This window comes from Rhincodon typus, chromosome 10 (assembly GCF_021869965.1).
Source record: "Rhincodon typus isolate 14 chromosome 10, sRhiTyp1.1, whole genome shotgun sequence".
Lineage (NCBI taxonomy): Eukaryota > Metazoa > Chordata > Chondrichthyes > Orectolobiformes > Rhincodontidae > Rhincodon > Rhincodon typus.
The window spans coordinates 30839365-30865842 of NC_063341.1; the positions used below are offsets into that span (position 1 = coordinate 30839365).

The window sequence follows — 26478 nt, forward strand, 5'->3', positions numbered from 1 at the left end:
ACAAAAGTTTGCAACTTTGAATTGCTGTGTGAGTCAAATTGACTGTGCATTTCCCTGCTGGTAGGGAAGTGAAAGGTAGATGTGAGCCAGAATTGGAATCTTACCCACTCTCATCGCAAAACAATGAGAAAGCAACATAATTAATTAAAAACATGAGCGACTAAGAGTTGCAACTCTATCAGTATTGGGAAATAGTGCTTAAAACTATATGGCAACTTTGATCCCACTAAGGAGTAGAAGATCCAGACAAGAGAGGTTTTGTGAGCTTCAAAGACACACTTTGAATCTCATATTCATGTCAATATTTGTTTAACATCAACATGAGATGGAGAGGGAAGCTATTGATCAGTATGTGACTGCTCTAATACATCTGTCTGAATCCTGTGCATTTGGACAACTGAAAGATGATGAGATCAGAAAACAGAATTGTTTTCGGTCTGAGATTCTGCCATAAGTGTACAGCTGCTGATAAAGGAAAATATGTATTCTCAAGAAACCACTGAATGCACAGAAGCTCTGAGTTGGCAATCGCTGCCAGAGCATGTTAACAGATAAACAGACGAAGCTTTGCATTTTGCAAAGAGATTTTCTATGTCGAACAAAATCAAAATATTGGGGAACATAGAAGGAAGTATTTACAGAAAAGCCATCTGAAAGACCAAGGGCAGAGGGCAGATTGTAAATATTGGGGAAAAAGGAAATCCCACAAAAGCAAGGAAAGAATATTGTGCATGAGGAAAGCAGTGCTCTAAGAAGTGAATCACTTTTCATGCAAGTGCTTGGCTAGAAGGAAACAAAACAAGTCTACAAAGTTGGCTGTTGGAAAAATGTCAGCAATAGTTCTGATGAACCCCTCCACACCATACACGTTGGGAGGTATAAAGATGGTAAATGGTTTGTAACAGTCAGAGTGATGATTGCAGAAGGACAAAACAAGTGAACATGAAGTGTCAGACAACAGTGCATTGCGCAGCCTCAAATTTCGCAGACCTGTTTGAAGTGGCTCAAGATAGTGGCACAGAAATGAAGGCTTCAGAAGTAAAGTTGTAGCTATATGATAGAATGATACTCATGCCTTCACTACAGGAACCAAATCTGAAAGGCGTGATCTCACCACTTTCACACAGTACAGAATGACAAAGGTCAACTGTTTGCCAGCAGCAGTACTGGGTCAGCAGTGAGCTGCCACTTACCATCGCAACAGCAATCACCATAGCTATGATACTCCCTGGAGAAGCAATATCATCCTGGGACCAAACCTAGGATACAAGAGGAATGACCAGTGTTAATGCATACACATACTGTTTGGAGAACTACACAATTTAAAGACTATGTATGCAGTTCGTATGCAGAGACTGACAAAAGTGGAACTGACTAGCAGGAAGACACTGTGTTGTTAATGATTTCTAATTTTCTTTGTCACCAAGTATACCAAGTAACTTGTATAACGTATTACTATAAATAACAGTGCATGAATGTTTTTTAATGAAAAGGAAACTGGTTGGAGAAATGAAATTGTACCCTTGGTGTAATGTTTGGCTTGCTGTAATCATGTGACCCCTTCCTCTGCTATTAGTGTCTTTGTGTACAGTCTATGGGAGCCGCTAAACACGCATCGTTTGAAACATGGTGTCAGAGTGGTGCAAAGAGTGGACCCCCAGTTGCCTTGCTTGTTTTACAAGTTTGATGTTACCACTCATTTATTTACCTAAACTTCTCTTCAACCCATGTCGGCTTTTGTGTATTACATTGTAGACCTTGCTATTTAACTTAGATTTCAAAAATATCATAACATTCACCTTTTGACATTAAGTTAGTACACATCTGAATTAAATGTGCTGTTTGGAAATTCTGAGGAAGGGTCACTGGACCCGAAGTGTTAACTCTGATTTTTTCTTCACAGATGCTGCCAGACCTGCTGATCTTTTCCAGCAACTTCTGTTTTTGTTCCTGATTTACAGCATCCGCAGTTCTTTCAGTTTTTATAACAAATATATGTCAGTCTCCTTTGAAATTTCTAATCAACCTAGTCTAAAGCATTTCAGGGAAATTTCTAGATTACCATTAGCCTATGTATGAAGAAGGTTTCTAATATTCTGAAAGACTTAGCTTTCATTAATCCCTTTATTCCAGACTCTTTCTTCAGAAGAAATAGTTTCTCTTTATCCACTCCATTAAATCATCTTGAATACCTCAATTAGACCCAATCTTATGCATACAAGGGAAGGCAAGCTGAGTCTATAGGACCTGACCTCCTAATGTAATCATTTTAGTCGATGTAACATACAGGTGATTACATGCTGCCCAAGTTGCCCAAGCTGAACCCAGTGCTCTCGATGGTATCTAACCAAACTGCCACATATTTGCCATCTCTTTGTTTTCAGCTATCTTGAGACAAAGGCCACATAATTGCAATCAGAGTTTTAATAATATGTTGCACTTGTCCCCTAGCTTTTAGTAACTTCAGTACTTGGACCATTAAAGGGACAACTTTTGAAAGCTAATGGTGTAACATTTATTTCAATGCACCCTTTCAGAAAGATGATTTGCATTAAATGGAAGAAAGAAACAGAAATTGATGTTGCGCAGAAGTTCACTTGAACTTTCATGGCACCCTGTCTGCCATGGCTCTTCACCTCATCGATGACAGATCTGGGCTTCACAATGCCCTTTGCTTGGAATTGTATGGCATGAAAAGTCAAACTGCTCGCTACTGCTGGGACTTTCTAGTCTTCATGTCACTGGTGCCACATTTGAAGAAGACCAGGTACATATCACTTCGGCTGATGCAGCCAGGAACTTCAGCCTCTACATTCAGGACATGGTCCACAGAGGGAACATAGTTCCTCTGTTTGCTGACAGGGACATGGATGGGATGGTGGAGAGGGGGACAGTGCTTTGTCCTGCTCATTGGCAAAAGAGGCCATGCCAGGAGCCCCAGCCAATTTGGACTGAGATCGCCACCTGGTCAGTGCAGTGTCCTGGATAAAATATAATGAACAGCAATACAGGGAAATGCCTTGCACTCCACAAGGATAGGTGCTACCATCTTCTCTCTGCTGCCTGACTCTCACCAGGCCATCCGTCTCTCTAATTCTGCTACTGCACTCACATCTCACTAATGGGCCACAACTCTCATGATTGCAGGCATCATTTCCACTCAACTCTCACCCACCTCATCCTCCCAAACCAGCAATCTTTCCTGTTGTCTGTGCTTTGTACTCACTCAGTAGGGATCATCAACATCGACACCTCTCCTGATCCTGCATCACCACTAATTAGTCTTTCACCCACTTCCATCATCCAATTTCATCCACTTCTCCTTTCAAGATGGAGGTGAACTAGTACTTTCCAGGTGGAGCTTGGCTGCTCTGTCCATTTCTTTTTTTTTCTCTCGTCTGTGTTTATTTTTCCTTCTTTCTTCTTGGCGATATCCTGAACTCCCAGCCTCAGCATGGACTTGGCATGACGGTCCCTCGGCCCCCAGTCATCGGTCCCTCGGTAGTGCGGCATAGCCTCTGAGTGAACTATCAGCCTCAAGGTGAAACATGGTGTGTTCTGGAGGCTAGGTGCCAACGTGAAGTGGGTTGGAAGGACTATTATTCTGAACTGTAATTCCTTTATTTTCTATTTATTTCCCTAAGAATTTGTACTTAAGAATCTGTACCTAGGTACTTTTGTACCTAAGATGGTGCTGTAAGTGGCGACTTGTAAACTTGTCATGTACTCAAATCAGTACAAGTTGACAGTAATGCTAATTCTAATTCTAAAATTCATGCTCAATCCCTACCTTTGTCACATTGCAGGAAATATTGTCCCACATCTAGGCTGAGAAGTCCAAGACTAGCAGGAATTTGATGGACATGACGGTGCACATGCCAAAAGAGAAAAGAATTCTTTAGCTGGCTGGAGGAGAACAGACCCACTCTCATGGGGATGGGAAGGCCTCAATGGGCAATCAACCCAGTAACCTTCATCATGCTGTGCTGCTCTCCCATTACCGCCAACCCTAAATAATTCTTAAACTGCAAAAGATTTTATTACTCATACGACTAATTCCCTCTCCTCTTATACAGACACTAGCAATGCCCAGTGAGAGTCTGCCCTGAGGAAGCCAGTATTGGAGACTCTCAGCTCCACCTCTGCCTCTATCCTTTATGGATGTACCTGCAAGGCTTTCACTGGCACCCTCCACCAGCTCCGGGCATTCTTTACCTCGATTAGGCTGTCAGGGAGACAGTGTGGTGCTGCTGGCAGCCACCCTCAGGGAGAGGTCACATACCAGAAGCTTCCTCTCGGGACAACCCAGAGGTGCCTGGCCCTTCCTCCGTCCCCGGAAATACCAAAGTCTATAGGAGTTCCACTTGAGGAGGGTGAATCTGTATCTGGGCAGGATACCGTCAGTAGGCCTTGACCCTCTAGGTCCAAATACACTTGGGGACCACTGTCCAAGTCTTCCAGGCCAAGAGGGCCAGCTATAGAGCAAGCATCTTCCACACCAGCTGTGGAAGGCGGGACTGCACTTCGACATAGTGAAGGGAAAGCAAAAAAAAATCTTACTGAGAGCCCATAAGTGGCACAGCTAGCACATTGCTGTTAATTATCTTCCACTTTCATGAAAATAACTTCAATTACGATCTTTAAATATCTGCTTCAGTTTCTTTGCTGCTGTCGGACCTTGTTAAGTTGCAGCGTCTTCAGACATTCTAAGCATGAAAGAAATTGTAATCGCCAAAAGTTAATAATCTCTCACAAGCAACCAATTCCTTCACTGCAGATAAACTCAAACATCAGGGATTCTTGAACCTTGACATTGATGTGTGCAAACAGGGCATTGCACTTTAATATGGACAACACTGAGCCTAAATGCAGTTGCGGAGATTATGTTAGGGCTTGGCCCACTCTATATCATTACACAATTACAAGTGAGATCACAGAATCAGTGATGATTCCATACATCTCTGGAGGGAAATGTTGATTCTATCTATCAGCTTTCCACAGGAGCACATTCAAGGCTGGGAGATGTGCAACAGACAGTTCATGTGTCCACTGTCCCTCATAACCTGTTGAGAACAGCAGCACAAAGGGCTGTCTCTCTCAGAGTAAACACTGTTCTACAAGGTGCCATTCAGAGCAACGTAGAAGAACAAGAAGGGTCACTGGACTTGAAATGTTAATTCTGCTTTCTCTCTACAGATGCTGCCAGACCAGATGAGTTTCTCCAGCAATTCCTGTTCTTGTTTCAGATTTCCAGCAGCTGCAGTTCTTTGTTTTATTTGTTGGACAATAGTATGCCCAAGATAAAAAAAACAACTGATCAATATCATGCGTTCAATACTTGATATCCTACTCGATAGTGTGTACTTTCTGAAACTTTCCAATCTACCTAACCAAAGCACCATTTGATGTTCGTACCCTATCTCAATGACGGCTACATTTTCTGTAACAGTCAATACTCTGAAAATACTTGAACATATTAAACTAATCAACAAGATTAATGGGAAAAAGGGCTTTGATTTTGAAAACATTCAGACTTTATTTTAAATGCTATCTTTGTCCAAAATCTTTTCCGTTTGTGTCCTGTTGTTGCTTGAAGTGAATTCAAATGTTTGTAATATTTGAAATCTTCAAAAGCATGAAAAATCCCATCTGGCTAAATAGGTTCTAAATTAGGGGGAATATTTGCATTTGAGTGAATTTCATATTGTCATTTTCTTGTTTAAGTGATTACATAACAGAAATTCTGTATTTTTATCATCTAAGATATTGATTTTGTTTCTAAAGCTTATTTCATTTGGGCATTTATGTGTTTTCCTGTTTACTCCAAAGTCAAATAGCAAGTAAAGTAAGAAAAAAAAAGAAAGCATAAAGAAAAGAACAGAAGTAAACCATGTGTCTCAAGCTACATATTCCATTAGTTAAGATTGTGGTTGAACATTTTGATTAAACTTCTTTGTCAATTCAATTTTCTCGTCCTCTCCCCATGTTCATTGTTTACCTTAGTGCCCACAAATCTACTAAACTAATAATTGAGTATACACATCAACCAAGTATCCACAGTCATCTGCCAGTGGAGAATTTCAGCCCTCTGAGTGAAGAAATTTCTCCTCAGCCAAAGTGGCTCACCCATTAACTTGGGACTATGAGCCCTGGTTCAAGAGCATATTTTGAGGAAATATTCCTCTCCATGTCTATCCTGTCAAACTGTTGAACAATTTTATACATTTCAGTGTGGTCACCTCTTAAGTTTCTAAACTCCAGAAAGTCTAAGATCATTTTAGTCAAACTTTTCTCACAGGACAATCCTCTCATACCAGGAATCAATCTGGTTAATTTTTGCTGCACCCTGTCCAAAGCAAGTATATTCTTCCTTGGATAAGGAAACAAGACTATACACAGTGCTATGGTCATGATATAACAATGTCCACTATAATTGCAGCAAAATGGCCCTACACTTAAACTGCAAAGCCCTTGCAAGAAAGGCTGACATATCGTGTGCGTTCCTGATGATTGGAACGGTATGTTAACTTCATGTAAATAAATGCTTTGGTTTAAGTTATGTATAGTGCTCCTCCCTCCACCCCTTCCTTCAGACCAACAGTTACAAATCCCTAGCATTTTAATACATTTTCAGATTTTTCCCTTCTTCCTACAAAATTGGATAATTTCATACACTTCTCGAAGTTGTACTCAATCTGTTATCTTTTTGCCCAATTACTTAACTGGTCTGTATTAGTTTGCAGTATGCACCATGCAACTTCATTCCCCATTTAGCTCTGTGACATGATATATTTCACTCAGACCAACCTCCCAAACCTTGTCTGTCATTGATTTAGTTTGTAAATAGCTAACATCTTAACACTGACCTTTACAGAGCGCTACAAGTTATACTTTGCCATTCTGAAAATGACCTTATTCCTTTAAAATTTTAGTACTCACAAGGATTAAAGACCCCATTCCCACACTATGCAGAAACAACGTAGTTTACAAAATACCATGCAACGACTGCCACAAGCATTACTTTGGACAGACAGGAAGGAAACTAGCCATCAGAAAATACGAACAACAGCTAGCAGCAAAGCGACACGACAAACTTTTCCTAATATCAGTACAGTTGGACAAAAAGAAGGCCATCAGTTTAACTGGGATATCGTAATCATAGTAGGCCGAGTCAAACAAAGACACACGTAGGAATTCCTAGAGGCATGGTTCTCAACCCATAATGCAATCAACAAACATAGAATTAGACCCCATATACAAACCCATACAGAACAAAACTGGAAATGACACGACTCACCATAACGGGTCGGACAGTATAAATCCCAAGCAGAGTCGAACAACCGCTTCATCGGTGGCCTCACTGATGATGTTACCTAGTATGGTGACGAAACATCTGAACGAAAACAAGCCAGCTTGGCGAGCAAGTCAACAACCTGATCCTATTCCTTCTCTGATTTCTGACCATTATCCAATCCTCAATTCTTGCTGATATATCACCTGCAAATATGAGATCCTATGTAATAAACTTTACTGCATGCCTTCTGAATTCACAAACATACCACTTATTTCTCTCAGCCATCCTGTTACATCCTCAAAAAAAAAACCTCCTAATAGATTAATAAACCGTGTTGATTCTGCCTGGTTGTACTGTGGCCTTCATTTGGGGTCAGTAGCAAAGCATCAGCGCTGGCCACTGACCTGTGATACAGCTACCCACAATTGTATGAAGGTTCTAGTAATTGTAGGATTGTTAACAAGAGGAATATGCTTGAAATTGTGTTTTAGCCCAAATACTTAATTGAACTCTCAACTATAGATGGCACTGTTGCAACATATGATTGTTTGTTTGTTTCTTTGCTTGTAACTCTTTGAAATTGCACTGTAAACAAGTTTAATCTCCAGCTGCAGCAACATCCAGACCCTGAAGAAAAGAATTCTACATCTATACATTTGGCATGTTTGTTTGAACATGCGAACTCTTCTGATAGTAAGTGAGACACATAGAAGAAATTGCAGAATCTGTATTAAATAAGATCAATTGTAAAATTCTTCTCTCAACAGACCTCAGATCAGTTGTGTCATTTTGAGAGTTATTAAGTTAAGGGAAAAGGTTTATGATCTAAAAGATCTGTCTAGAACTATAATTTGAAGTGTCCAATTCACCAGCATTAGGTGATTCTGAGAGAGAGGGAGTTCCAGACATGCCTTTTTGAATATTTAAAAGGCCAGGCTAATTAATGGTAGAGAGTGGCCTCACTGCCCAATTAAGTGCATCAAGGAGACTCCTGAGAGAGGAGGGCCAATGGGAAGCATTGACATGTCAGCCGACTCACCAGCCAGTTTGAGTCCTGCATATTTATAATGGAGAAAGTGAAGGTAGCTCAAAGCTACCACCTGAAGAAGAGGCTAGATTTCTAGATTTAAGAAATTGGCAGCTCCCTTAATTACTGAGACCACAACTTCTGCACAGGATAGTCAGTTGCTGCATCAATGCCCTGTCATCCTTACTGGCTTAAGATGATTCATTGCTTACCAACACATGAGGCCAACACATAAGCTTGGACATGTCCAGGCTGTTGTGAGGCAAGTGCTTTGCCAAAAGCCTGGTTATCACAGAATGGGCCTAAATGTAATTACTGAATGTAATGTCCTGAATTGTTTGCCCCCCCAGGAAGCAGTTGGCCCTCAATCTGATCACGAGCTGACCTTGTTGAAAATGGCTGCAGGTCATTTCATGGGAGCAGACTGGCACGGTCACTGATGTGGAATTATACACCTGCCCACTTCCCATTCAACCCAACCTCATTTAAAAATCATGCTCAAAATTTGTCGTCAAATTCTTCAGTTTCTAGTAAGGACTGGCAGCACTTTTAACATAATATTTCTCATGTGTCATTGGATATACTAATATAACAGCATTGGTAAACAACTCTAGTGACAATCCAAAACAAAATGTGATTCATCACTTTCAGGTCCATAATAACATGAGTAGCTGTTGAATCATAAATTCCAGTAGTAGTGATAGCAATTCACTAATACGACTTAGTAATTTAAAAATTGTTACACTTGGATTTTTTTAAAGTTCAAGAAAGGATTGAGTTACAAAGAACTACTCTTTTTACTCTGTTAATTTCAATAACTTGCAATCTGTTAGTGTATTTAATGTAGGAAAAGCCTTAAGCTTCAGAGGAGTGTTATTGAATGAAATTTGACACATAACTACATAAGATGAGATAATGGCAGGTGAAGAAAAGCTTAATTCAAGCAGTAGTTTTTAAGGGGTGTTTTAAAGGGGGGAAAAGTGCAAAAGAAATGCAGACTTTTAGTGAGCATTTCCAGAGCGTATGGCCTTGGCAGCTGAAGGCATGGCCACCAATTGTGGATGACTTAGAATCAGGGATTTTATTGATTTTCTGCCAAGTAAAAACAGCAATGCCATCAGTTTTTTAAAAAAAATTAATAAAACTCATAAAGATGAAAAACAGATGATAGAGACAATTCAGATGATGTGGTTCATCTTTCTGTAGATACCTTTGGTTGCATCAGCATAGTACCCATGGATGAATTTTGCCTGCTCAATGCCATCCATTCTATTCCAGGCAGTAATCACTCTTGCTTGGAGAAATTCTTTGTTAGGTTAGCCATAAATTTTGGTTTCACTGGTTGTATCTCTTTGTTCCATAGTCATAAATTAACCTAGAGTAATGTTCTGAATTACCTTTTACTATTTCGCTTAGTATTTTGCAAAATCCATTTTTATTTGAAGCTTCAAGGATGAAGAGATGATTTTTATTGAGTCGGTAACATACACGCAAATCAATGGCTAATTATATATTAGTAACTACAGAACAAAATTGTACACTTATTATCTTAAGAAAACATATAATTATGTGAGCATTTTCCCTCTCACTTAGCTCAGGCAGAGTATTTAATGTCCTAAAAGAATCTGCATAAATCCATTTAAATGCATCATTTTTATTTGATGTCTTCTTCCAGATTTGAATAACAGTGAATACCTTCTACAATGTGATATATTTATTCAAAATAAATCCTGGTTCTATATACACACATGAACATACAAATCAGCAGGAGCAGGAGGCTATTTAGCCCTTGACCTGCTCTACCACTCAATAAAATCATGGCCAATCTGATTGTAACTTGAAATTCACACTCCTGTCTACCTCTGATGACCGTTCAACTCCTTGCTTAACAAGAATTTGTCGACATTCGTTTTAAAAATATTCAAGGACTCTGCTTCTACCATCTCTTCAGGAAGAGAGTTCCAATGACGCAACACATTCTGAGAGATTAAAAAATTGTCTAATCTCTGTTTTGAATGGACATCCCCTGATTTTTAAAGTCACTGCAAGATCTAGATTCTCGCATAAGAGGAAATGTCCTTTCCACATCTACCTTGTTGACACCCGTCAGCATCTTATATAGTTCAGTCAAGTTACATCTTACTCTTCTAAAGTCCAGCAGATACAAGTGTAGCCCCTCCAATCTTTCCTTATACGACAACCTGCCTATTCTAAGTGTTAGGTGAGTAAACCTTCCCTGAATAGCTTCCAATGCATCTACATCCTTCCTTAAATAAGTTGACCAACACTGTGCTCAGTACTCCAGATTCAATCTCCCCTGTGTTCTATATAACTAAAGTATAATCTCCCTACTTTGAATTCAGCTCCCCTTGCAATAAATGATAACATTCTATTAGCTTTCTTAATTACTTGCTGTACCTGCAGCGTAATCTTTAAGATTCATATACAAGAAAACCTGGATCCCTTTAGATCTCAGAGCTCTGTAGTCTCTCTACATTTACATAAGATTATAACACATTTGATTCGATTTGATTTGGTTTGATTTATTATCACTTGTACCTGGGTACAGTGAAAAGCTTTGTTTGTGAGCAGGACAGGCAGCTCATAGTCAGCAATAAGATGAAAACAATACTTAGAGGCATACAGGTTACGTTGCACAAGGCGTGTGCTTGGCGAGATCAACGTTAGCAAGATCAGCATTATTTGAAGTTAGAGAGTCCACTCATCCAATAACAGTCGGGTAAAAGCTGTTCCTGAACCTGCTGGTGCTTGTGTTCAAGCTTCTGTGTCTTCTTTCTGACAGAAGAAATTGTAGGAGAGCATTACCAGGGTGTGAAGGGTCTTTGATGATGTTGGTAGCCTTTCTGCGACAATGAGCTGTGTAAGTGAAGACCATGAATGGAAAGTTGGCTTCTGTGATGGTATGGGCTGTGCACACAATCTTCTGTAGTTTCTGATGGTCCTTGACGGAACGATTGCCATACCAGGCCATCATGCATTCAGACAATATGCTTTCTATGGTGAATCTATAAATGTTGCTGAGGGACCTTATGGACATGCCAAATTTCCTGAGCCGCCTGAGGAAGAAGAGGCGTTGTTGTGCCTTCTCAACTGTCATATCCACGTGGGAAGTCCAGGACAAGTTGTCGGTTATCATCACTCCTAGGAGCTTGACACTCTCCACCCTCTCAACCTCAGCTCTGTTGATGTAGATGGGGACATGTTCTCCTCCTTTCTGAAGCCAATGATCAGTTCTTTAGTTTAGGGCAAAAGTATGTCATGGAGCCCTTTGAGTCTCCTCTGCCATTCAAAAAGATCATGGCTGATCTGATCCTGCTCAACTCCATTTTCCTGCCTTTTCCCCATAATTCTTGATTCCCTCAGTGAATAAAATTCAGTCTATCTCAGCCTTTAATGATCCAGCCTTGAAAGCCCTCTGTAGTAAAGAATTCCACAGATTCACAATCTTCTGAGAAGAAATTCCACCTCATCTATGTCTTAAATGTGTGATCCCTTATTCTGAGATTATTCCCTTTCATCCTAGGTTCTTCCACAAGGAGAAACAACCTATCCATATCTACCCTGTCAAGCCCCTGAACAATATTCTATGTTTCCATAAGGTTGCCTCTCATTTTTCTATATTCCAGTGAGTACAGGCCCAAACTACTCAACCCCTCCTCATAAAATAGCCCCGCCATACTCAATATCAGCCTAGTGAACCTTCTGTGGACTGCCTGCAATGCCAGGGTAACTTTAATTCGATAAAGGGCTCCAACTGTTTACAGTATTCCATCTGCCATCTGATTAGTGCCTTGTATAGTTTTAGCAAAACCTCTGTACTTTTATACTCCATTCTTTATACACCATATACAACATTCCATGTGCCTTCCTTGTTACCTGGTGAACTTTGATGCTAGCCTTTTGTGATTCATGAATAAGGACTCTCAAATTCTACTTCTGTAGCTTTCTCTAGTCTTTCTCCATTTAGCTATTCAGCTCCTTTATTCTTCCTGCTAGAGTGCATATCCTTACATTTGCCCACATTATACACTGTGTGCATGTCAATGTGCTACACCCTGCACCATGAGCCTCCCTTTTCTGCAATCATCTTTGATGTGGCAACTTATCAAATGCCTTTTAGAAATCTAAGTACAATACATCCACTGGTTCTCCTTTACCTACATGTGTTCATTCTCAAACAAAATGTTCTAGCATGAGTAAACACAAATGCAGTTTGTTTATAATGAATTACTAAAAGGAACTGCTGTTGTTCTCTGGTGTTTCTCCCTGTACCTCTGTTATACAGTTCTTGACAGTTATAGTTTTTTTTTTATTTTTGGATAAGGTTACCTGTGGTTGGTTTAGCAATGATTATCAATTGCTAGTTACCCTCTCTTGAACAACTGCAATCCTAATGGATTTTTTTGTAGTGGGACTGGAGTCACCTATAGGCCATAATAAGGGTGGCAGATTTCCTTCCTGAAGGACATTGCTGAAGCGGTTGGAAATATTAACTTCTCTTATCAGTTGTGACATTTCAAAGTTTTCTCGTTATTTTTTCAGATTCCCCTGTTCAAACTTTATTGTGATGTGAATTGACCAATAAAGTTGCTGTTTTCAAATAGTTAAAAATTGTCTCAGAAGTTAACCATGTAAATTTGATTCACGCTCTGCATTTACATTGCATTGCTAGTTTGAAGAAAACTACAGCAGCAAAGCAATCCCCATTCAAAGTGATTCCACACTCTTTGCTTGTGTGTGAAGTGCTCATAGAGTTTCTATGAATTTTCCATCAGGGTTAAATTAAAACTGATTGACAGATGCATTATTTACCTGCTCTATATCATGAACTGAAGGTAAAATGTAAACTTGTTGGAGCTGGCAAAATTTTAAAAATACTGAACCTATTTATTTGCTCAGAACCAGTGATGTTAATGGATACATGTAAGTAAAGCACAAGGCACCAATCAAATAAAACAAGTCAGATGATACCGTGAGCCACAAGAGAAATATGTTCAGCATCTAAACCATGATGAAACTACTGCCTTTCAACTCCCCCTCACTGTCCTATGACTAATAATGTGTATTAAACAAGAAACGATCTTTTAAAATGAATTGTTTAGTATTCTGATTTCACTCTTGTTTTTGGTTTGAAAGGCTTTAAGAGTTTTTTGAAAGCAGTGTTGTGTAATGTGACACCAAGATTGATCTGCAGTTTTAAATTGCAAGATCTGACCAATGCAGCATGATAGGATCATATGACTGGGCCTACACTTATTCTCTGTGATTTCTTTACCCCTAGTATGTGAATTGTAGTGAAATAAAATATTTAAAAATAAACCCTACCTGGCTACAGTTCATTATTGAAACATTTAAATAAAGAACTTCTTGAAACATGGTACTTCTCTGTTCATGGAGATTTGCTTTTACATGAATCTGAACTGGAATTAAATGACTGGGATTAATCAGTTTTCTTACACCTGACAAAAAGCTCAGTTTGAATTTTCTGCATTAGTTAGGACTTTATGGATTCAAAACAGATGCAAATAATTCTATCTGTTTGAGCAGATAAATTGGACTTTTCTTGTTCAATCAAGGTTTTAGACAAGCCCTGCACTAATCCTTTTTCTTCTTGGGCGGATCAGAGCTTTGAAATAGCAAATGAAAACAGAATCTATCAAAATTCTTTCCTATTGGATCTCATTTCTACAATTGACATGCTATTCAGATTTCAGGAAACTGCACAAAACATCAGTGAGTAAAGTAAGGCTGTTAATATTTCAATTTTCCTCCATTCTGAAGCTAGTGATTCATGCTGAAATGTGCTTCAATATGCACCTAAACACGAACACTCCCAACAGTGAACAAAGCACAACTTTGGGCTGTAACATGTGTTTGAATTAATGCGGGCAGCAGGTATTAGACCTATTAATTTTTTTCATTCATTCCTAAGATGTGGGTTTAGTGGGCTGGGCTGGCATTTATTGTGGATCCCTAGTTAATCTTGAGAAAGTAGTGGTGAGTTGTCTTGTTGAACAACTGCACCGTTTGATGTAAGTATACCCACAATGCAGTTAGGAAGGCAGTCCAGGATTTTAGCCCAGTGACGCTGAAGGAGTGGTGATATATTTCCAATTCAACATGGTATGTGGCATGGAGCGGCACTAGCAGGTGGTGGTGTTCCCATGTATGTGCTGACCTCGTCCTTCGAGATGGAAGTGGTTGTGGGTTTGGAAGGTGTTGAATGAGAAGCCTTGGTGAATTTCTGCAGTGCATCTTGTAGGTAGTACACATTGCTGCCACTGTGAGTTAATGGTGGAGAGAGTGAATATTTGTGGATATGATGACGGTTAAGCAGGCTGCTTTGTGCTGAATGACGTTGAATGTTGTAGGAGCTACACTCCTCCAGGCAAGCGGGGAGTATTCCTTCACACTGCTGACTTGTGCCTTCTAAATGGTGAATAGGCTCTGGGGAAGAAAAGAAGCTGCAGGATTTCTGACCTGCTGTTGTAGCCACAGTTTTGACATGGTTAGCCCAGATCAGTTTCTGGTCAATGGTAACCTCCAGTATTTTGATAGTGGAGGAATGCTGAGATGAAAATGCCATTGACTGTCAATGGGTAATCGTTAGATTGTCTCTTGTTGTCCTTTAGGTTTTCCTACATGATACCAATAAAACACTATGGGTTCTCCTTAACCTATTTTCAGCAAAACAAATTTTACCAGAAAATACCCTGTAAATAATATTCATTCCATGAATAACATTTGTTTAGTTTCTATAATTATGCCTATTCATCTGCTGCCTCTTTAGAGGGATTTCTTTTTTTTAATTCATTCACGGGGATGAGGATGTCACTGGTCAGGCAGCATTATTGTCCATCCCTAATTGCCCAGAGGGCAGTTGAGAGTCAACCACATTGCTGTGGGTTTGGAGTCACATGTCGGCCAGACCAGGTAACCATGGCAGTTTCCTTCCCTAAAGGAGATTAGTGAACCAGATGGGTTTTCCCCCCAACAATCAGCAATGGCTTTATGGTATTTGTTACACTCTTAATTCCAGATACTTATTGAATTCAAATTCCACCATCTGCCATGGCACGATTTGATCTTGGTCCCCAGAACATTATCTGGGTCTCTGCATTAACAGTGCAGCGATAATACCACTAGGCCATCGCATCCCTCTTCAAAACATTTGTTTCAGAACAGTATCACTTTGCAGAAATGAAGCTTTTATGTTGATTGATCTTCATTCCAGAGTGAATGTGACCAAGAAAATTAAATAAAAACATTTTCATGATTACTTTTCCAGCTATGAGTGAGTAATTCCAGAGGCCCAGATATTCCGATGGCCAAACTGACATTTGTGCTGTGTAGACAGGAATTGTGCATTTGGACTATGCAGAATTCCCATTACAGCTGACACTGTGGGAATTGCCCTGGCAAATTGAATGTTCTGATGGGCAATTACTCTGCATCTGGAACCTTCTGAAAGAGGGCATTGGAGTTGGTGAATGCTGAGGTTTGTGATTCATTTCAGCTTAATGGCTACCTAGAAAAAGTTACAGGATTAAAAACCTACTGTTAACTCCTACGTAACTATTAAATTGATGGCTCAACTCATTCACAACTGAGCCCACAGCCCTGACACCCCTGCATTCCTCTTACACTACCTCTGTCCCCTTACAAGTTTGGACTACTTGCAACCACCAGCTCACAACTAGGTGACATTCCACTGACCTGATTTCATATCTCCCCTATCCAATGAAATGTCGACTTTCCTACTCCTCTGATTCTGCCTGTTCTGCTGTGTTTCTCCAACTCTACACTGTGTTATCTCTATATGTAAACTTGCAAGCAGCTTTTCCTATGTATCCCTGCATTCACTGAACTTCTCTGGAATATGTAACATTTGGCTGTACAGTCTGGGCAATTGGGTATCCTAGGTCTGTCCTGAGTGTCACATTCACTCAGATCACTGATATCTAGCCCTTGCTTGACTGTGCTCTGCCCTTCAGGAGCTTCATCACAAAATACATGAATGTTCAAAGAGCAAGATACCTCTTTTACATCTCTCTGTTGTTCTAATCCAGTATTTTGTAATTAATTTTTATTAATCATGAGGAATGAATTTTAACTATTTGCCATTTTTGAGAAATATTCCATATAATCCTATTTTTTATGATACATCATATTTCCTGAATTGAATTGTCTGGGATGGTATTTCACAATTCTTCAGAGCTCTCCCGTACTCCTCCTCCTTCCCCTTTAAGTAGCGTGTTCTGTTCTGTGTCATCTTACCTAATTCTGCAGATCCAGCTTCAGCCCAAGGCAGAAACTCCCAGAGACCGGGAGCAAGTGGTTTGTGCAAAACTCTTGAAATGAGATCTCAGTTTTTCAATGCATGGAACAGCACATCCTTCGCATTTCAATTTTGTTCAGTGGCATAAACCTCCAAACGCTTCAATTAACTCAGCAGTAGCCAACAGAAATCAATCAACAACTAACCTGAAATTAGTTTATGAGGGTATTTAATTGTGCTCCTGAAGCTGCTTCCTTCCTGCTGCCAAGCGCAAGTTCAAATATACAAGATTTGCTGAAGTGTTGAGGCCAAAAATAGTACCCCTGAAGTCAAATCAATTTGTGATCTCTTTGCTCTGTACACCACACCTGGCATTCCATCTGGCCCTTGCGTTAAGAACCTCATCAAAATGCCATCTTGCCAGCAACAAGGCTTTAAATATAGGGCAGATGCTAGCTTTGGACTCAGAATGATGCCTTTAGTGTCGTTACTAAAGATGCTTTGCAAGTAGGTTTTGTGGCCGGTTGCTTATTCATTTATTTAAGGTGAGAGGGGAAAGATTTAAGAGGGATCTGAGGGGGCAGCATTTTCACACAGAGGGTTGTGTATATACAAAACAAGCTGCCTGACGAAGTGGTAGAGGTGAGTACAATTACAACATTTAAAAGACATTTGGACAGTACATGTTTAGGAAAGGTTTAGAAAGATGTGGGCCAAGTACAGACAATTGGGACTAGTTCAGTTGGGGAAACCTGGTCAGCACGGACAAGTGGGCTGAAGGTCTGTTTCCGTGCTGTATGACTCTAGGCTATATGTGCCATGTGTGAATTCATATATTGGGCACTGCAAATTCACTTGATTGTGGGTTATAGAGAGTCCAACTTGATACAGCCTCCATTTATGCTACATTTATGTGTGCCAGGGTCACAACAAGGAGTAGGAACCTAGCTGTTGCTTGTTTCCTTCACCTTATCTTTTACTACAGAAGAATCAATGCAAATGCAACATCCTACTGCTATTCAAACCGAGCGAACTAGTAATGAAACATAGAACACTGTTACTTTACACAACACAGTTTCCCATTGCTTTGTATATGTGTCATTAAGCTTTTGCGGGAACCTTTAAATTATCTCTTAAGGACTACAAAATTACATTTCTTGACTTTAGTTTATTAACAGCTTTCACGGGATTTTGTTTTAATCAGTTTATTCTTTTTAGGTATCAGAATGAACATAAAGTGTTGGACAGCTGGAGACTTTTCACTGTTTGTCTGTAACTTGAAGCCAAGTGTCTGGAAAATCAGCAAGTTTGTAAAATATAGAATACACCATCTGGATGTGTTGTAAGTAAATGAAAATTTGGTAAGCTGGTTTGTTGACATAATCTAGTTGACCAAGAATCTTTGAAGACAGGAAGCCAGAATATTGTGTTCACACAGTGACTATCTGTCTTTTGTTGTGAGATTGTTTGAGGGCTATTCCCAAAACTGTTTCAATATGTTCCATCATAGACTGGGTGATGAGCTGTGGCTATGTGCCTGAAATTTCACACATGCTGACTTTAATTTCTGTTGTATTGAAAAAGAAATTGCCACCTTCTGGTACCTTCTCTACTACTGAAGATCAACAGAAGGCGGAAGAACATTGATTGCTGATTAGCAGCATTACATAACTCAGTGGATTGTGAGTGGAAATAGGTGGAGCAAGTCCATCAAGAATCTGAGGTGTCAGGGAGATGGTCATCAGGTTTGCATTGTAAGTGGTGCTTGAGAGGGTTAGAGCAAAAGTATTTTACCAGCCTGATCTTGCTAACCATTAAGTATACTTTGGCAGCGTAAAAGGAAAGTGGGTGGTGTAACACAATATCATTAGGCAGCAGTGCAATTTGCAAATGAAGGCCACAATAGATTGAGATTTGCAGTCAGCTTCTATCTCCCTAAATAGGAGAGGAATTTCTGTTAAAATTTAAGTAAGTTCTTTTTTAAAAACCATATTCATGCAACCTAAGAAACAAACTGAATTTTTTTAAAAAATAATTTTCCCTTTAACGATACAAAACAAGTTTAAACTTTTAATAGAATTACCAAAGAGGGGCATTGAGTTTTTACTTGGTTAACTTTTGGTGCTGATTTTCCCTGTTTCATAAACACTGACGACCATCTCTCACATCACTCCAGTGATTTTGCTTGCGTGTGAATGTAGATATCAAAAACATCTGGACAAAGACAAACATTTTGGTTTGACACAACACATAACTGAAATGCCACCTTCCCTCCACAGATACTATCTTGCTTGCTGATTTGTTTAAGATCTTGTTGTTTTCTATCTTGAAGAGTAAAGGCCATCTTTGATTTCCTGATTCCAAGGTGGTTGATACCTAATCTGCCTTTCCTTCTGTCATTTTCAGATCATTTGACCAGAAGGAAGGCAACTTGTCAATGAATGTCAATGACTGCGTGCAGAATCATATAATTAAATGCATGATAGCTTCCATCGATTCAAATCGCAAGTATTTCATTTGGATAGAACTGATCTCCAATTCTGGAACTTTCCAGTCACCTTTGATGTCTGTCACACCTATTAATGTAGGTAAGTCTGGAGAACCTCAAAGTGTTATATTTTTGCAAAGTTCTTGTGTTCTAAATTCTCTTGTGCATGACACCCCGAAGGTTGAAATGCAGAGCAAAGTTGACCTTTTATCAAGAAATAGTTATTGGATTATGGCAAATTATCCTTCTGAAGCCTTTCCATTATAGGAAGCAGGAATTAGTAAATGCAGTAAAGGGAGATATCTGAACATTTGGTAGTGGCCCATCTCAGCTGCTCAATTTTATACCTGAGGGATATGTCCCTAACCACTAACTATATGTTGATTGCATTTAATTGAATGCAGGTAGTGGATGTTAAATGGAGTTTTACTTGAGTACATACAAAGAGACACTTAATGAAATGAGGTGTGGTTGAATTTGAAGGTTTTTGTTTGTGACATTTAACTCAATAAATACATGTTGACTGAGTAAAGATTGGCTCCTGTAATATCATTAACCAACTGACTGTCCAGATATCAGCACTAACTACAAAATAATTGTTTTGTTTCATCAGGCATTTTACGCTCTGTCTGAGTGAAAGACAAATTATTGGCACTTTTTGTTACTTAAATTTGTTTATTAATAACTAAACTAATTTTGCCTTAATGTTAGTGAGAACACAGTGTTTATAAAAAATGGGATGAGCTGGTTTCGGCATGAGGAAACCTCTAAATTTAGTAGAAGATTACAGTAATTACTCGGAATTGCTGCCTATAGAGCTTTGACTCATGCCTTTACATTAATTTACTAAAACAACAGAGCCAATAGATTACAAATGTTTTGTGGTTATATCGAACAACATTGATATTCACGTGAGCTAGATAACTGGGCAACTTTTCTTCATATGTCAAATTTAGCCAAAATATTTGGGTTCCTGAGCACCATGCCATTTGCAGTTCAGAACATGCTGCTGTGAGGTTCAGTAACTATATTTAAATCTTGATTTTCTTCGTTGATTATGTATTCTCTCCATGCTTCTGTTGGCCAACCCTTATGGTCGCTTAGTTGCTACTAGGAATTGAATCTGAAATCCACACATTAATAAGTACTCTTTCTAATAAAATATGATGCTCTTCCATTCCTGTATTCAAATTGATTTAATAAAATGTGTGATTTCAGTAAATTAATGTTAATGTTAAGGATTCAATGGCCATTTATAGTACTAGCCTTATTTTTAAAGAGATAACTTTTAGTAAAGTGGTAGCATTAGGGAGAATTATTTAACCAATAGCATTGACTATGTTATAACTAAGTTGCAATATGATAACAACAACACTGTTACTCTTCATTAGGTAGAAATCAAACCAGCTCTTCCCAGAGTGATCAGAAAAAAAAAGGTTTTGTAAAAGTACACAAGATCCCCCCAACTTACCTGTCTTTATAGACCCAGATTAATGGAAATTATGGACCAGGGTTCTGTAGTCAACAAGAATTACGATCTATTACAAATAAATAGATCCTAGCTATGGGGTAAACATCAATGAACTGTCCACATGTAACTCTACTAGTTGGTACTCTGACCTCCTTATAAAATTCCCCCTGAACACACCCAGGGCTGAATCTTACTGTTCTTTGGCTGGGTGAGTTGCATCACGTAATATGGATTGATTCTTGTCGGGAGGCCAAATGTGTATTCTTGCTGTATCCTCCCAAACTTGCCACATTGATTGGTGTTTCATTTCCTATGGCGAGAATCTAATCCAAATTTTGCCCTATCCTATCACACACAATTCCCAGAGTAACTTTCCACTTACTGGAAACCCCAGAATTGACTGGCATCCTTGATGTCGGCAACATATTTGAAATTCCATTGTGCACCCAGAGAAGTGTTGTCAGACTGGAGATGCCATGCAAGGTTCCTCACATTTGCCTCAGACATGGCAGACGAGGTCGGGGGGGATTCACTGCCCCTTTTTGCAGGCAATGATGGGGTGATGCACAGACTGGAGGGCATGACACCAAACCGTGCCAACCTGGTCCAGTGTTGTCACCCAGGTTAGAGCAGTCTTAGCTATCTGGACTTTAAGAGGAAGGTATTTGTTCTTCTCTACTCTTCCATCATCATTTCTCCTGTACTTTACACTCACTCAATCTCTGCTGTTGCACTCACTGGCCAACAAAGCACATGCTCTACTCGTCTCACTGATGAATGCATCTTCCCAGTGCCCCTCACCCACCCTAACCTGTGATACGACTAACCCAGCACACCCTTTGCACTGCGTACTCAGTTGCTTAGGAAACTCACCTGCACCAACAGTAATTAATAGCTGTGCCACCACTTTTACATCTGTAATAGCTGCCGCTCTCTCTCATTCCATGAGGTAAACACCTTGCAGAAACGCCAAAAGAGTCAGGATGAGTGGTGGGCCACTTGTCATTCAACTCCTCACCCCTTCTCAGGGGATCTTGAGTCTGACTGCCCCAGTCAGGGCCTGGACTGATATAGAAGCTGCCCTTGACCTACGGTGCCATGATCTCCTAAGGAAAGGCTTTCCCCTTGATTGAACTGAAACCTGTTGACAACCATGGCATGCTTCCTGGCTTTGTGTCCGCACTAAATGGCAAAACAAGAAAGTAGTAATATGAGCCACTTATCTCAGGCTGAGAGGACAAAATGCAAAAAGGCAAGGCCAGGCAATGCAAGATAGGGACACTGTGAGCATCCAGGTAGGCTCAGAGTAAGTATGTGCTGTGATAGCAAGTGAAGAGCCCAGAGGTGCAGTCTAGTCCAGTCCATGAGCTGGATGTGTGTGCCTGAAACAGGGTGTCTTTGTTGCAGCATGACCGTGATATTTGCTGGTCCAGCCTGAAGTGCAGCTTTGAAGTGCAAAAGTGTCCTATAAATGGTCGGAGATGTACCATGAGGGGTCACAGAGGCTGGCACATGTTGGATTCCAAAGTTTGTGAATGTGGAGGCAGGTGGTCAGTGTCTATGGACCATGCCCTGAGATATCGGTGCCATGTGTCCATAATGGAGGATTTTAGAGCAGATGGTGATTTGAACCTGCCAAGAACCTGCTCTGGTTTCCATGTTGAGGTTTCCCGATAACTAGGTTGTGTGGTGAGTTTGGTATGATTGCAACATGATGAGCTGTGTTGTTAACAAGGTGTTTAATAAGCAATAATGAGCTTCAGTTGTAAACTTGCCACCTCACGAGAATCTTGCCTTGTCGCCTGAGAAAAATGGAAACAATGCGGTGAGATAATGTTTGGTGAGATAGGCCTCACCAAATATCTACCCAGATTCTGTCATACATCTCACTGTAGCCCACATTGCTTGGGGCCTGATAAAATTCCACCCATACAGGCAGACCAATAAACATTAGTATTAAGGGTAGAGAGAAGAACTTGGAACCACTTCAATGGTGCCCATCCACTGGGTTCACTAAGATGATCTTTTTGTCTTGCCAGGATTTGACGATCCTCAATCTCTCTTCTCCTGGAGCTTTTCACTGGCTTGCAGGAGACACGGAATAATTGGCTCACAACTTTTAAAGTCTTTGTCATATTGGCTACAGCAATTGATAAGGGAAAATAAATGGCTTTTTTCAGGCTTTAGGTATTTTTACCTGCAGAGAAAGAAGACACCACATCCTTGTCTGGAGGTCCATTGGCTTCTGAGCACACCGTTCAGCTACTAGGGGGTCAGTCACGTATTTGTTGGCAGGCAGAATGCCTTTGTCATTGACAACCACCACAAACCAATCAGCTACGTGTTGCTGGCCAAATCTCACTTTGTACAATCCCTTGGCACTAGCCCATCTCTAGTAACTTTCACCACTACTTGAACAAGTAATAATGTAAACAGCACTTACAATGAGTGTTGTAGCATGCTTTTAAAAATTCAGCAATCCTTTCCACTATCCTTCATTTTTAAGAAAGGTTCTTTTCCCTGCAAATGAAAATTATGTATCTTCTATTAAAAAAAACCAATACAAAGGAAAGGATACAGTGCTTAGTATAGTTTCTCTAAAATTTTCCTTGTATTACTGAATACAAAAATAATACTGCACATCTATCTGATACTGATTTTGTCCTTTCTTTCTATTTACCTCCTGGCTTGTCAGTCCACAATTTGATTAGGTTTAGTGCATTTTGAGGCAAAAATTGAAAATATTACATTGACATGTCTTATTCTCATCATTAACTCAAAGGACAATGGTATTATGAAGTGTGGAGTCTTGGATTTGGATGGAAAATCAAATGACTAGAATATCCTTTTAGAGAAACAATGTTAAAGAGTGAGAGGGAGAAACATTTGCCAATTCATGTTTCATGCATTACTCATTCTGTGGTCAGCTTTTCTTCACATCTGAATATTTCCCAATAATCCATTTCAAGATGTTCGTTTTGTCTTATAACAATGTGATGTGTCCATGTGGAATGGCTTGATATATTGTGCCATTTAAAGTGACAGACCTGTGTGTCAATTCAGTGTGTTATATATTAACATTTTGTGCCACCATAAATTGGCCATGTCCTGCAAAGTAAACATTAAGTTCTCCATTTGTATCTGTCAGAACTTTGAACAGCTACAGACTCAGACAGACTCAAAATCAGACAGACTCAGCAACAAACTGAAGTTGATCAGAAAAGGAGATCAAAAGAGCCAATTTGGAAGAGTCAAAGAAAAGTTAAAGCATTGAAAAATATTGCAGTTAATTTAAAACTATAGATGAACTGGTCATACCTATCTCTTGAAAGTAAATCCTTCATGTATTTTAACTTTGGAAATTTTAAAATGTTTTCTCTTACAAGCAGTCTTCAGTTTTATTTCCTGGTCTAGTGTCTCCTGTCCACCTGTCAAAATAGTTCTGGAGGCCAGAAGGGAGGCACTCAGCTCAGGTCAATTATGGATTTGGCAGTGGGTAGCTCTACCGTGATAGCATGGATCTGCATTGGAAGCTAATCAAGATGTGCTAGCATTTTGAAAAGATATTGATGTGATAACTCTGCTGCTGGCCCAATAGCATATTGCACATTGTTTTGAAGGGAATCATACAGGTAGAATATTTTACAAGTATATCTTTACTATGGAATTAACTACCTTATCTGGTTAGTAATAGGAGCAACAATTGTCCTGGACTAGATTTGAGTGGTCCAGTAGAAGGCAACTGCAGCTTATCTACTAAAGATTAAAAGGATATTGGAAATTGGAAATAATAATAGAAAGAACTGGAAGCATACAGCTAGCATTAAGGTACCTGGAAGAATGTGTAAGCCAAGGCCTTATTTGAAAATAAGATGATGGTCTTGAAACTTGCCCCATCGTTTGATGTCAGGATACGATTAATTTTGTTTGTATGTTGCAGTTCAGACAAATCCTCCAGTAGATCTTGAAACTGAAATGACATCTGAAGGCTTTTTCAAACTAAGTTGGACAGGTCCAAATCCTGAACCTTACCTGCTCCAGTTTGAAGTAAAATATTCGACAGGCATCCCAGAAAGAATCTGGAAGGTATTTTGGTTTTGAAAAAAAAATCTTTGTTGTATTTGTTTCCTTATTGCTCCACACCATTGTTAATTGGACAGGTAAGCAACCTATTCCTAAGCCCTATTTATTCAGCCTTAAACTGATACTCTAAATACTTTTGTGGAACACTGTTGTGTATTTTTCTCCACTGACAGTGCTGTATAATTTAAAATTGCTGTTGCTTTTTGCAAAATACATGAATGTGAGTTGGTTTGAGTTACCTTCATTTTCCCCTTACTTTCTAACTATAACTTTGCTTTATATATCTGATTTTATGCATTGTTTCTTTGTAATAAAAGATGTTGGTATATCAGTGCGTTAAAGCATATGACCAAAGAGGTCATCAAATTTATCCTTCCTGAGACCATACTAAGGCATAGGGCAGGATATCCCCCAATATGAAAGTGTAAACATAGGCAGATGTGGCACATAACTGCATGCTGCTGGCCGACATGTTGGTTTTCCTGTCTATCCTACTCTCAAGTCAACTGCTGCATGTGCTAATTTAGGTAAATGAAAAGGCTAATGCAGGCCACTGTTCAGAGACCAACTGGAAATTATCGGCTGGACCTCTCCTTCCTAGCCTGATGCAATTATAAATACAAGAAACACAAAAGATCCTGAAGAATACCATAGCTTGTAAAATGAGGTTATAGGAAGCTTTGCTGATTCATCTTTAGAGTCATAGAGTTATAGAGATGTACAGCACAGAAACAGACCCTTCAGTGCAACCCATCCATGCCGACCAGATATCCTAAACTGATCTAGTCCCATTTGCCAGCATTTGGCCCGTATCCCTCTAAATCCTTCCTATTCATGTATCCATCCAAATGCCTTGTAAATGTCTTAATTGTACCCACCTCCTCCACTTTATACTCCATTTTCACACATCATACTCCATCTGCCAGATATCTGACTACTAATTCAACTAATCTATATCTGTCTGCATCCTTCTTTTGTCATCTTCACAATATACTTTCCTACTTAACTTTGTGTCCTCTGTAAAGTTAATTACCATGCCTTCGCTCCCCTCATCTAAGCCATTGATATAAGTTGTAAAATGTTGAGGTCCCAACACAGATCCCTGGGGGACTCTACTCATCATTTCCTACCAGTCAGAAACAGACCTATTTAAGCATATTCTGTTTTCTACCAGCAAAATCTCTATCCATGTTCATATGCTACTCCCTACATTCATGAGGTGCTATGTTGCACACGAACCTCTTATGTGAAAATATGTCTGATATCACTGGAAATTCAAGGACACCTATGTCTAGAAGCTCTCCTTTATCCACAGTGCATCTTACTGTTTCAAGGAACTCCAATAAATTGGCATGATTTCCGTTCCAAAAAACCATGCTGACTCTTCCCAATGACCTTACGGTTTTTCTAAGTGCCCAGTTTATGTCGGCTCTGTTCATAGTAAAGTGCTCAATTATATCATTGGCTGTTTTAATAGTCTCATACAAATAATCACATTTCTAAAGTGATTATTTTATTAAACAAGATATAATTTACTGGCATGTACGGTTTTAAGTTGTTTATCCTATGTGATAGGTCAAGAATGTCTGGGAAAACTCTTTGATCCTTCGTGATTTGCAGAGTGACCTTTCTTACTTAGTTGTTGTTCGCTGCAAACGTCGCAATGGACCAGGGTTTTGGAGTGATTGGAGTGAAGCTATTCAGGTGGATGTTCAAGGTAAGCATTGAATAGCTGCAGTGAGTAAGCAATAGGGATCACAAACAAACAACAGAATATATATGTTTTATTGTAAAAATGGACAATAACATTATGAGC

The 26478-nt window shown here is 39.5% G+C and overlaps 1 protein-coding gene across 5 annotated transcripts in view; it reads left to right on the plus strand.

Annotated features, from left to right (window-relative positions):
- Positions 1 to 26478, plus strand: part of lepr (leptin receptor) — a 139116-nt gene that overhangs the window by 42545 nt on the left and 70093 nt on the right. For 3 of the 5 annotated variants that reach the window (XM_048601737.1, XM_048601735.1, XM_048601738.1), the window contains 4 exons: positions 17839 to 17962; positions 19027 to 19208; positions 24520 to 24665; positions 26238 to 26379. In XM_048601737.1, coding sequence (XP_048457694.1) covers positions 17839 to 17962; positions 19027 to 19208; positions 24520 to 24665; positions 26238 to 26379 — 594 coding nt within the window. Of the gene's footprint in view, positions 1 to 15681; positions 15841 to 17838; positions 17963 to 19026; positions 19209 to 24519; positions 24666 to 26237; positions 26380 to 26478 lie in introns of those variants that run through there. The other 2 variants (XM_048601740.1, XM_048601739.1) reach the window with 2 other exon arrangements.